Raw genomic sequence first — 13,232 nt, 5'->3', positions numbered from 1 at the left:
CTTGGTTTAGAAGTGTAGCACTTGTATTGTTTATGAACCACTGGCATCAGGTCACAGTGTTGTTTCCCTGAACTTCCAAGTAGAGGAGCGAATGCCCTATACACTTCGTTGGCATAACTCAGAAAGGACAGTGCAGGCACAGAAAGGTGGGAGCAGATTTCAGCCCTAGGTTTCAATGCTCTATGCTGCTGTGGATGCATGCAGTGTAGCAAGAGGAGTCAGCCAGCTAGAAAGCTGTAAGGGCATGCAGAGGTGGCTCTATGGGTCCCCATAATAAGGGAATAGAACCACTTGAAAGCTGGAACCTAAAAGGAGAGTATTTTTACAGAGGAAAATCTAAGAAATCACACACTTGCAAAGAAAGACAGCTGGCATGCATGTTACATGCTGAGGTCCACAACACTGTGTGCTATTAACTTTTGAGGATTTAATAACATTTTATTAATAGAAATGGGGGCAAAATAGGATGAAAAAAGTAAGACAGAAAAGCTAAGTAGTGTGACACAACATTGGTTAGTAACGGCACGAATGATTGGGGTTAGAAAGAATGGTAAGAAGTTGTTTAGAATGGACACGCGCTGCTACAAAAGTAAGATATGGTTGTAATACTATAAAATGAAAATGCAAGGTCTCCCAATAAAATTAATAGTTGATTAGCTGATATACAAATATTACAATATAGTGAATACAGAAACCTGAGTTGAAATCATAAATGCATTGGGAATTTAGGAAGCAGTGATGTGCACAGAAAGGTTGAAATAGCAGAGACATCTTGGTGGTTGCTCAAAGGGCAGCAAACAGAAATAGGGTCCTGGGAAATGGACTATCAACTAGATATAAATTGGGAAAAGGAAACTGGGAGTTCTTAGTAAAGGTTACAGATTTGTATTCCCTGTAGCGCCCTCTAAGAAGATCGTTTTTTTTTTAGTCAAATGCTTGTTAGAAACGTGGGATGAGCCAGCCTGGGAATGAGGCGATGAGGATACCTTAATCAGGCTGGGAGGCTCTACAGGTCAGGGCTTCTGAAGCCCTCCCACCCTTCTAGAAACTGGAGGAACTTTCTAGAAGAGGGGTGGAGGAGAGAAGGAGGCCTAGTCTTGCATGTTTAAGGGAACTTGGCTAATCTCCAGGCAGGAGGCTGGGCATGGTGGCTAAGAGCAACCTTTAAATGTGAGAACCTGTGCAGCAGTAGTAGTGCTTATGTTTGGGTGGAAGATGGACTGAAGGAGGGTGCTGGAGCGTGGAGCCTGGGAGGGGACCCCAGGGAGTGGGGCATGTTCACAGGCTGGAGCAGACAGAAGGATTTCCACTGCCCTACAGTCTCCTAGGGAGGACAGCCTGTCAGAGCAGGGAAGGAGCCATCCCAGCGTAAGGCCTGAAAGCAGATGCAAGCCACTAAGCTACAGGACAGGACAGTGTGAGTACTTATACACCCCTTGGGCCACAGAAGGGAGAGGGTGATCAGGTGCAATACCCAAATAGTCTTCATCTGGGACTGCTTTACAGTGGATTCTGAATTATGCAACTTTTATTTATTACAGGTACTTATTTAGTGTCGTCAATTTACACAGCACTTTACACACACACACACACACACACACATTATATATACACATTCACATCAGTCCCTAACCCTGAAGGGGCGTACAATCTAAGGTCCCTAACTTACATTCGTACATACATATACTAGGGTTAATTTAGACAGTTTTATAGTTCCTTGGGCATCCCATATACACCTAGACCCTATGCAAGTTGTTAACCTGAAATAGTAAAATACACAAATAAAAGCAACTCTGTTTTCATTAATACATAATTAAATGTATATTTAAATGCTAGCAGTGTAAGTATCTGAATTTGACCTGCTGTCAACCTCTCAGAACCCCCTGTACAGCATAGCTCAGACTGGGAGAGGCAGAAGTAGCATAAAGAGCAAATCAGTTGTGCTGCAATGAAAATGCTGATAGGATAGAGCAAAGTGACAGACAGATGATCTCATCAGTTTTCTGCTTCTCCTTTATTTGTATATTCACAGGCTGGGTGGTATTGCAAAAGGTGTTGAAAGGATGGGAGCACCATCAAAAAGACAAAGCTGCCTTTGAACTTTTCATCAAGATTAAACTTTTGAGGAGTTACACTAACCTGTGACACTATCATCCTTTCACACTTTGCTCAATCACAGGCTAGGAAAGGGACAAGACCTGTAGGTGTGACAGCTGCAGCAGATGAAAATCAGGTCTCCTGCTCTGCCAGACAAGGCTGTGCTGTATAAATCAGAGAACTAGGTGCTCAGAAATACAAATCCTTTAAATGAAAAAGATTACAGGAAAGGCTTTTCTAAGTTTAGTCATACAATTGTGAATAATCAGGTTCCGGAACATTTAGACAATAGCGTTCATTTATGCTAAGAACTATGTTGACATTCCAATGAATGTTAAAGAAGAACTTCAATTGTTTTATTAAGTCATCAGCTACAAATCCTGCAGTTGCTGGCTTTTAAAATATAGGTACTTACCAGTGTCTGGTGTCCAGCATTGTCTTATCCATTTTGGATATGGGAGCCTGCTATGGCATCCTGAGGAACCACACTGCACATGCGCAAGCTCACTTGGTGCTCTGTGAATAGCCCTGCAGCCTCCTGGGGCATATGATGTATCCCAGAAGGCTACGGAAGAGGGAGGGGACGGGGCACGAGGCATCATCTTTGCCAAGGCGAGGATTGCAGAAGTTGGAGCAGGTACTGATATAAATTGGTACCCATACCCCCCTTCCCCCCAAAAAACATGTAACTCAGTTACAGGCTGGGGGAGGGAGCAAACTAGTGGTACTTCACTTTTTGCACTAAGTTCTGGTTTAAACTGGAGGTGATAATAACTATAAATCTTGGAAAAATTGGAATGAAAACAAACCAATATATCTAAAAAAGGAATACTTATCTATGATAAGACATTCAAGGAGACCATGTATGTAATGTAAATCCAACATTTCATATTTCTGATATGTGCCTGCTGTACCATGTACTTGTATGAAGAAGTTTTAAAAACCGATTACGCTAGGCATGACAGCACAGTGTGGGCAGTTTGCTAAGCTTTGCTGGGAACCTGCTCTCCACCAATGATCAGACTTCTATTCACCCCCCCCCCCCCCCAGGAGGTTCAGTGTAAAGCTGTTTCTTGGTCCCCAGTTCCCAGCTGAAAAAGGAGCATAGAGAGTATGTGATCACTTATAAAACGGAGGGAAAATGTTTATAGTGTTTTGTAATATCTATACACAGTTTGCCTTTCATTTCTATTTTAAACTGAATGAGTTGTTTTACAAGGTGATGGCTTACATATACTTTAAATTCCTAATGGTCAACAGCATTGGAAGCCCTTATAGAAATATCAGGAATAAAAAGCAAATAAATAAAGTTAATAAACATTAAAACTGAACAAGTAATTGCTAATTACATTAAATTAAATCTCCAAAAAGATTTTAAAGTGTATGAAAGCAAGAGAAAAAAATCTAATGAATTTTGGTCCTGTAAAATTGAAAGGAGAAAATATCATTTACAGGGCAAAGTAAAGATTCAGATCTTAAAAGTGGTAAAAAAAAAAGTCATTTTTTTCACTTGTACTTACAAGTAAGCCTATAAGGCTTACCTGTAGGTACTGTAAATATCTCCTGAACGTGCCCCGTTTAGGAAATATTTACTTGTAAAAGACATCGGCATGCAGTGCGCTGTAAAGAATGACTCCCGAGTGCATGCCTGGGAGTGACGTCATCATGGCTCGGCCATTAAAGCTGCCGGAGCCCGTGAACCTGGAAGAGGGATGAAGATGGAAGTCCTTTCAGCGGTGACAGTGCGCCACTGGAGGGCTTCGTTTTAAGGTAAGTTTCACATAATGTGCTAGTATGTGATGCATATTAGCACATTATGACATTGCCTTGGAGGTTTTTGGGTTTTTTTAAAGGTCACGGTTTACTACCACTTTAAATGCCAGTTTTCCATCTGTCTGCACAAAGGAGTCAACAGTGCCAGATTACACTAAAGTTAACATTCCACTCGTAACACAAGGAGAGCTAGAGGAAAACTCAAAATGAAGCCAACATAACCTTGCCATGGCACCACATATATTTAATATTAGGCCCCTCCACGTATTGCATGTCAGCTGAGCTTTCCAATTCAGTCATTCATTGGCTGGAATCTTGGGGCTATGATGTGCAAATTTAAACAGTTTTTTATTGATAAGAGTGTGCCACTACTCCCTCCTACATCTTCCTACTGGCCCATCATTGTGATGGCCGACCTATCTGGCCAGTAGTGCCATGCAAATGGTGGGACTGGGCTCTCAAGCAGGGAAGCTGGTCAAAATAAGCATACCAGCATACAGGGATTTGAGGTGTTTAGAAGGAAAACTAGATTGAAGAACAAACACATACAGTAGATATGCCTGCTATAACTCAGCTATTAACTCAGCACTGCATACCTGCAGGGCCAGTGAAAGGATTTTTGTCAACTCAGGCAAAAATGCATTTTAGGCTCCCCCCCATGATCCTCCCACAACCCCCATCCCCTCCACAATGATAGTGTGCAATAAGGGCACCGAACCCCCCCAGTTATGCATTCCCTGCTTACCCTCACTGGCTACGGGCAGCTGGCAGGTGAGGCAAACTAAAGCTTCCACGCTGCACCCGGTAGGAGAGAGGATGCAGTGTTAGGGAATGGAAGACAGGTGTTTTAACCACTTCAGTACCAGAGCCATTTTTACAATTTATTATTTACAAGTTTTAAAAGTCATTTTAGGCTATAAAATTACTTAAAACCCCCAACACAAAGAAAAAACCCAAAATAATAAAACATTGGTATTTACATTTATTTTAAGTTACACAATATTAGTGCAATGGTTTATGAAACACAAAATTTCAGTAAAAATACCCTAATGTTAATTTTTGGGCACATACATGCAATTTAGCGCCCAAATTTTGGTAAAATATATTATACGAGGTTGTAAATATATACTCAACATGTCAGACCTTAAAATTGTGTGCGCTCGTGAAACGGCAAAAAGATTTAGTACCCTATATTTTTTCATAGGCAATGCTTAAAAGCCCCTAGAGGTCATCAGTTTAGAGTTACACAGGAACTCTGGTGCCAAAATTATTGCTCTCACTCCGTTGTGTGCAACGATATGTAACATGTGTAGGGCAATTGCCGTTTTCCTATGTAGGCATAATTACAATATGAATTATGTCGCAATTGTATATGCTATGTATATATTTTTTGATTTGCTATTTAACATATTGTTAGGTTATTTTCTACTGTAGTGAAATAGATCTATCGTTGTAGTATATTGTGCACTTACTCATACTAAAAATCCATTTGCTCACTTGTTACTTACCATTTTAATGTCCTTCATCCACAAAGAGATATTTTCAAATGAGCTTGTATTTGTGATATCATAAACAAGTACAAATCCTTGGGCACCACGGAAATAACTGACACTGAGGGTGTGAAATCTTTCTTGTCCAGCTGTATCCCTGAAACAGCAAATAGTTCACTTACATTTTAAAATATTTTCTGATAAAAATATACTTCCCCAGCAAAGCTAGGATAATTGTATCATATGTTATCACACCATCCCACTACAAGACATACAACATTGAGCCAGTTCATGTCCTTGGCTGCTCAGTGATGACTTGTGACACCATATTTTGGAACTTGCTATTGGCTTAGCTCAGAGGTGTCAAAAGCTAAACCTTCTTTACTACATCTGTTCTTTGAGGATGCAAAAGAACTGCCTAACATATATATAAAAAATGAGTGCGCTGTACACTAAAAAATCATAAACAATAATAAATCAAATAAATACTGTGGAGCTTTCTGTGACGTCACCTTGTTCTGACTGGTGGTCTGACACTGCGGGAATTTTAAATGTTTACACTGCCTTTATTATTATTATTATTATACAGTATTTATAAAGTGCCAATAGTTCACTCAGCGCTGTACATTACAAAGGGGGACAGAACATGTGACAGAACAATACCAATACAATGCAAAACATGAGGGGATCGAGGGCCCTGCTCTTTCGAGCTTACAATCTAGAAGGGATGGGATAGTGGTACAGGAGGAGATAGCTGTGGGGGATGGAGTGGTAGGAAGAGTGGAGGAGGTCAGCAAGTTAGCAGGGGGTGAGGTAGGCTTCCCTGAAGAGATGGGTTTTCAGGGTGTGCCTAAAGGAGAGGAGAGTAGGTGATAATCTGATGGGTTGGGGCAGGGAGTTCCAGAGGATGGGTGACACCCTGGAGAAGTCCTGGAGGCGGGCATGGGAGGAGGAGACCAGGGAACTAGAGAGAAGGAGGTCTTGTGAGGAGCGGAGTGTGCGTGCTGGGCGGTACTTGGATATTAGGTCAGTGATGTAGTTCGGGGCAGTATGGTGGACAGCTTTGTACGTCAGTGTTAGGATTTTGAATTTGATCCGTTGCGCAATTGGAAGCCAGTGGAGGGATTGGCAGAGGGGGGTGGCGGAAATGGAGTGGTTGGAAAGGTGAATGAGTCTGGCAGCCGTATTCAGGATCGACTGAAGCAGGGATAGCCAGCGGCGAGGCAGGCCAGTGAGGAGGGAGTTGCAGTAGTCGAGTCGTGATATGATGAGGGAGTGGATGAGCTGTTTAGTTGTTTCTGGGGTTAGGAACGTGCGGATTTTGGCGATGTTGCGGAGGTGGAGTCTGCACGAGTTTGTTAAAGATTGGACTTGGGGCTGGAAGGATAGGTTGGAGTCCAGAATGACACCAAGTACTCTGGCCTGCAGAGCGGGTTTGATATTGGCGTTGTTGGATGTGATGTAGAAGTCAATGGGGGGTGGGGTTCAGGCTGGGGGGAAGACAAGGAGCTCGGTTTTGGAGAGATTCAGTTTAAGGAAGTGGAGCGACATCCAATCTGATATGTCGCTCAGTAGGTGTGTGATTTGGGCAGAGACCGAGGGGGTGAGGTGGGGGGTTGAGAGATAGATTTGTGTGTCGTCGGCATAGAGGTGGTAGTTGAAGCCGTGAGAGTGTATGAGTTGGCCAAGGAAGGAGGTGTAGATGGAGAAGAGAAGGGGCCCAAGGACAGAGCCTTGAGGGACCCCAACAGAGAGGGGGAGTGAGGGGGAGGTGGTAGCATTATAGGTAACGCTGAAAGAGCGTTGTGACAGGTAGGATGAGAGCCAGGAGAGAGCAGAATCTTTATGCACCTTATCTATTTAAGTGCAATACTTTAATACATTTTTTGCTGGTTTATCGGGTCGCACTATGAAGTTTTCTTCTTCTGTTTTAAACCTTTCCTTGCATGATGTGGAGAGCTGTCTGATGTGATGGATTCATTCAAGTGAACCTGCAGTTCTCCATTCATCTTCCATTCATCTCCTTGATAAGGCTAACTAGGGTGTCAGTGTGGGATCTGAACACCATCTGCTCTTTTGATCTCTTGATTGGAGATTAAAGTGTCTGGTAAGAGGCTGATTTTTTCTTTTCTGTCAAGCATTTGTGGACACCTATGCACTTTCCATTGGAGGATTTCTTTAGCACACAGCACTGTGTTGTTGGATTTTGGGACTTTTAATTATTTAATATATGAATGTGGACTTATATCATTTGAATTAATTTATGCTCATTTTTTATGTAGCAGTATTTATTTGATTTATTATTGTTTATGATTTTTTTAGTGTACAGCGCACTAATTTTTTTATGTTTTGTATTTTCTGGTGTTCCAGGAAAGAGTAGCAGCAGTTAGCTAATTGTTTCAATATTGTTTCAGAATATATTTTTTTTCACACATTTATTCACATATTGTATTGTCTGCGGTGTAGCGCAGCAACACATAATGATAGACTCTGCAGGTCAAGATCCAGCAGACTTCTTATACCTGAAGGAAAAAGGACATCTGAGGACAGCGAGTTGCACACATGAGACAGAGAAGATAAATGGTTTACAAGAGGTGTGTAAAAGGCCATCCACTGTATTCTAAAAGGACCATACCTGAATTAGGGTGGGAGTCTTCAACACCATAATGCAGTTTTTACATCTTTACCCTGGTGTATAGAACACCAAGTCACACCTTCTGCCATGTAACTCAAACAATTGACAGTTGCCTTAGATTGACTTAGATTGACTGGATTGTGTAAACAGAACAGTGTGGTTTCACAAAACTTCCCCACCATCCCCCACCATCATGTTCTTGGACAATTACCATCTGCCTTGACATACAGTGAAGGAAATAAGTATTTGATCCCCTGCTGATTTTGAATGTTTGCTCACTCACAAAGAAATGATCAGTCTAAAAATCGAATGGTAGATGTATTGTAACACTGAGAGACAGAATAGCAACAAAAAATTCAAAAGAAATGCATGTCTAACAAATTATGCACTGATTTGCATGTTCATGAGGGAAATAAGTATTTGATCCCCTATCATTCAGCAGGATTTCTGGCTACCAGGTGTCTTTCATACAGGTAACAAGCTGAGATTAGAAGCAGTCTCTTTAAAGAGAGTGCTGCTAATCTCATTTTGTTGCCTGTATAAAAGACAACTGTCCACTGGAGCAATCAAACAATCAGATTCCAAACTCTCCACCATGGCAAAGACCAAAGAGCTGTCCAAGGATGTCAGGGACAAGATCGTAGACCTACACAAGGCTGGACTGGGCTACCAAACTATCGCCAAGCAGCTTGGTGAGAAGGTGACAACAGTTGGTGCAATCATTCACAAATGGAGGAAACACAAAACAACTGTCAGTCTCCCTAGGTCTGGTGCACCATGCAAGATCTCACCTCATGGAGTGTCAATGATCATGAGAACAGTGAGGAATCATCCCAGAACTACACGTGAGGATCTTGTCAATGATCTCCAGACAGCTGGGATCACAGTCACCAAGAAAACAATTGGTAACACACTACACTGACAAGGATTGAAATCCTGCAGTGCCTGCAAGGTCCCTCTGCTCAAGAAAGCACATGTCCAGGTCCGTCTAAAGTTTGCCACTGAACATCTGAATGATGTAGAGGAGGATTGGTTGAAAATGTTGTGGTCAGATGAGACCAAAATCGAGCTCTTTGGCATCAACTCAACTCGCTGTGTTTGGAGGAGGAGGAATGCTGCCTATGACCCCAACAACACCATCCCAACCATAAAATATGGTGATGGAAACATTCTGCTTTCGGAGTGTTTTTCTGCTAAGGGGACAGGACAACTGCACCGCATCAAAGGGACGATGAATGGGGTATTGTACTGTCAAGTCTTGGATGAGAACCTTCTTCCCTCAGCCAGGGCATTGAAAAGGGTCGTGGATGGGTGTTCCAGCATGACAATGACCCAAAACACATGGCCAAGGCAACAAAAGAGTGGCTCAAGAAGAAGCACTTTAAGGTCCTGGATTGGCCTAGCCAGTCTCCAGACCTTAATACGATTGAAAATCTGTGGAGGGAGCTGAAAGTTCAAGTTGCCAAATGTCAGCCACCAAACGTTAATGACTTGAAGAGGATCTGCCAAGAGGAGTGGGACAAAATCCCTGCTGAGATGTGTGCAAACCTGGTGGCCAACTACAGGAAACATCTGACCTCTCTGATTGCCAACAAGGGATTTGCCACCAAGTACTAAGTCATGTTTTGTGAAGAGGATCAAATACCTATTTCCCTCATGAACATGCCAATCAGTGCATCATTTGTTAGACATGCATTTCTTTGGAATTTTTTTATTGCTATTCTGTCTCTCAGTGTTACAATACACCTACCATTCGATTTTTAGACTGACCAATTCTTTGTGAGTGGGCAAACATTCAAAACATACATGCAGAAAAACTGATGCAAACTGATGCGCAGATTTCACTTGCAGAAACATCGGTTTACATCAGTTTTCATGCGTGTTTCAATGAGTTTTATACACATTGCAGATTCCTGCGCAGAAAAAATCTGCATGTGACACCAGTGTTGTGGTGTGAGCAGGGAACATAGAGAACAAATGATTTTGTTGAGACCTTGCAGAACTCGTGCAGAAAAACTGACATCTCTGCACCATGGTTTGAAAGAGTCCTGTTTCCTAGAACAGTTACATTCAAAGCATGTCATCAGTGGTAGCTGTCACACTTGTTAGTATTCTCAATCAAACCAGGCCATCAAATTGCTTAATTGATCACATGTGCAGCACTATGGCAACTGCAAATCAAGCAGAGGTTAAGATGGCAGCTTCCTTGGCTGTATAGGAGGGTTTAGTTCAAGTTTAAGATGACTGAGTAATCTGTGTGTCTGAAAATGTTGGGGTAGGTTTCTGACACTCATTATAATGCTTGAATAAGTAGCCAAATATCTTCTATATTACAGTTAAATGTGACAAAATTTTAAGCAGGCTCCTGATTGGCTGTTAGCAATTAGCATGCTGTTCCAGGGCACTTTCCTTCATCTTCCTGAAATATGAATGAGATGGGGTACCAAACACCTAACATATGGAGGAACCATCTTGGCTACTCATGTACTCCTGGCCTAAGGCTCATGTCCAAGGGCACATAGTTATTTTGGCCAATAAACGATGGTCCATAAAGTCAGCCTTTTTATATGCTTTACTAAAAAAAAAACATTGAAGCTGTATAGGTGGTAAAACAAACAAAAAACCTGTTCTGACGTACAAACCAGCTCTAACACTTTCTCCTGCTGCCTCTTTTCATAAACTTTGGCAACTCTTATATCAAACCAGGAAGTACTGCTCAGCTTTCCCAAAATCAGCCAAAAAAATATTTGGTTCAGACCCTGTTTTCTCTTGAGTACCTCAGGGCCTAACCTTGGAGGTATAATTATGCAAATTTCCTAAGCTTTGCATACTGCTAGCCTTAGGTCAGTACTAGAAAAAACAAAAACCAGAGGGCATACCAGCCTATTGAATTATCCCAGGGGTACTGTATTTGTACACAATAAAAAAACACTCGAAAACAATGGAGAAATTCCAGCATGTAGAGCCACCATCTCGTGGCACAATGGGTAGTGGGACCCAGAAAGAACCAACGCTGGATGGATGCCGACCAGGGTCCAAAAACGGCTTACGTGTTTCAAGGGTAACCCCTCTTCATCAGAGCCAAATGTGTACAGCCTGTCTGTCTTTTGGTTTTTTTTAGCTGTTATCTGACTTCTTTAGAGGGCAGCAAGGCCTGGCACCCTTTAGGAGGATGTCGTTAACAAGAGAGATGTGTGATTAGATCTAGGTCCACCACACTTATGTGCAGGAGGTGCTTTTCCTTTGAGCCTTAAGTCAGTATCCCCTCCTTTCTTTTCCTGCAAGGGAAGGATACACAAAATGAGGACCCACCTCCTAAAACTCTCAGGGGTGGAACTTAAAAGATCACTAACCCACTGCATACAAATTACTATTAGACACAGCTGGGTACTTTATGAATGTGAATGTGATTTGCACATTCTAATTAATATAAAAAAAAGTGCAGGGAGGAGCAGATAAACTGTCACATATTTCTGACAGGTCACGAGACAGGGCTTTCCTCCTATGCAGGAGTGTTCTCCGCAGGACATCCAAGGCTGCACACTGCACTCTCTATATACAGTGGGGCAAAAAAGTATTTAGTCAGCCACCAATTGTGCAAGTTCTCCCACTTAAAAAGATGAGAGAGGTCTGTAATTGGCATCATAGGTAGACCTCAACTATGAGAGACAAAATGAGAAAACAAATCCAGACAATAACATTGGCTGATTTGGAAAGAATTTATTTGCAAATTATGGTGGAAAATAAGTATTTGGTCAATATCAAAAGTTCATCTCAATACTTTGTTATATATCCTTTGTTGGCAATGACAGAGGTCAGACGTTTCCTGTAAGTCTTCACAAGGTTGGCACACACTGTTGCTGGTATGTTGGCCCATTCCTCCATGCAGATCTCCTCTAGAGCAGTGATGTTTTGGGGCTGTCGCTGGGCAACACAGACTTTCAACTCCCTCCAAAGGTTTTCTATGGGGTTGAGATCTGGAGACTGTCTAGGCCACTCCAGGACCTTGAAATGCTTCTTACGAAGCCACTCCTTCGTTGCCCGGGCAGTATGTTTGGGATCATTGTCATGTTGGAAGACCCAGCCACGTTTCATCTTCAATGCCCTTGCTGATGGAAGGAGGTTTGCACTCAAAATCTCACGATACATGGCCCCATTCATTCTGTCCTGTACATGGATCAGTTGTCCTGGTCCCTTTGCGGAGAAACAGCCCCAAAGCATGATGTTGCCACCCCCATGCTTCACAGTAGGTATGGTGTTCTTTGGACGCAACTCAGCATTCTCTCTCCTCCAAACACGACGAGTTGTGTTTCTACCAAACAGTTCTATTTTGGTTTCATCTGATCATATGACATTCTCGCAATCCTCTTCTGGATCATCCAAATGCTCTCTAGCAAACTTCAGACGGGCCCGGGCATGTACTGCCTTAAGCAGGGGGACACGTCTGGCACTGCAGGATCTGAGTCCCTGGCGGCGTAGTGTGTTACTGATGGTATCCTTTGTTACGTTGGTCCCAGCTCTCTGCAGGTCATTCACTAGGCCCCCCCCCCTGTGGTCCTGGGATTTTTGCTCACCGTTCTTGTGATCATTTTGACCCCACGGGGTGAGATCTTGCGTGGAGCCCCAGATCGATGGAGATTATCAGTGGTCTTGTATGTCTTCCATTTTTGCTCCCACAGTTGATTTGTTCGAACCAAGCTGCTTGCCTATTGCAGATTCAGTCTTCCCAGCCTGGTGCAGGTCTACAATTTTGTTTCTGGTGTCCTTCGGCAGCTCTTTGGTCTTCACCATAGCGGAGTTTGGAGTGTGACTGTTTGAGGTTGTGGACAGGTGTCTTTTATACTGATAACAAGTTCAAACAGGTGCCATTGATACAGGTAATGAGTGCAGGACAGAGGAGCCTCTTACAGAAGAAGGTACAGGTCTGTGAGAGCCAGAAATATTGCTTGTTTGTGGTGACCAAATACTTATTTTCCACCATAATTTGCAAATAAATTCTTTCCAAATCAGCCAATGTGATTGTCTGGATTTTTTTTTCTCATTTTGTCTCTCATAGTTGAGGTCTACCTATGATGCCAATTACAGGCCTCTCTCATCTTTTTAAGTGGGAGAACTTGCACAATTGGTGGCTGACTAAATACTTTTTTGCCCCACTGTATATATAAAATGTAAAATGAAAACACAGTGCGGAATAATTAGAGTGATATTCTGCAGAATATTTAATTACCATGACTATA

The 13,232-nt window shown here is 42.4% G+C and overlaps 1 protein-coding gene across 1 annotated transcript in view; it reads right to left on the bottom strand.

Moving 5' to 3' along the window:
- LOC149461410 (ras-related protein Rab-10-like) overlaps positions 1-13,232 on the bottom strand; it is a 56,418-nt gene that overhangs the window by 13,398 nt on the left and 29,788 nt on the right. The window contains exon 3 of the mRNA XM_089678354.1: positions 5,379-5,517. Within this exon, the coding sequence (XP_089534480.1) occupies positions 5,379-5,517 (139 nt within the window). The remainder of the gene's footprint in view (positions 1-5,378; positions 5,518-13,232) is intronic.

The sequence above is a fragment of the Staurois parvus genome, unplaced genomic scaffold (genome assembly GCF_062004578.1).
Source record: "Staurois parvus isolate SC_StPar_1 unplaced genomic scaffold, SC_StPar_1.0 ptg000203l, whole genome shotgun sequence".
Taxonomy (NCBI): domain Eukaryota; kingdom Metazoa; phylum Chordata; class Amphibia; order Anura; family Ranidae; genus Staurois; species Staurois parvus.
The sequence above is the reverse complement of the archived record's forward strand: the minus strand, read 5'-3'. Positions and strand labels throughout refer to the sequence as shown.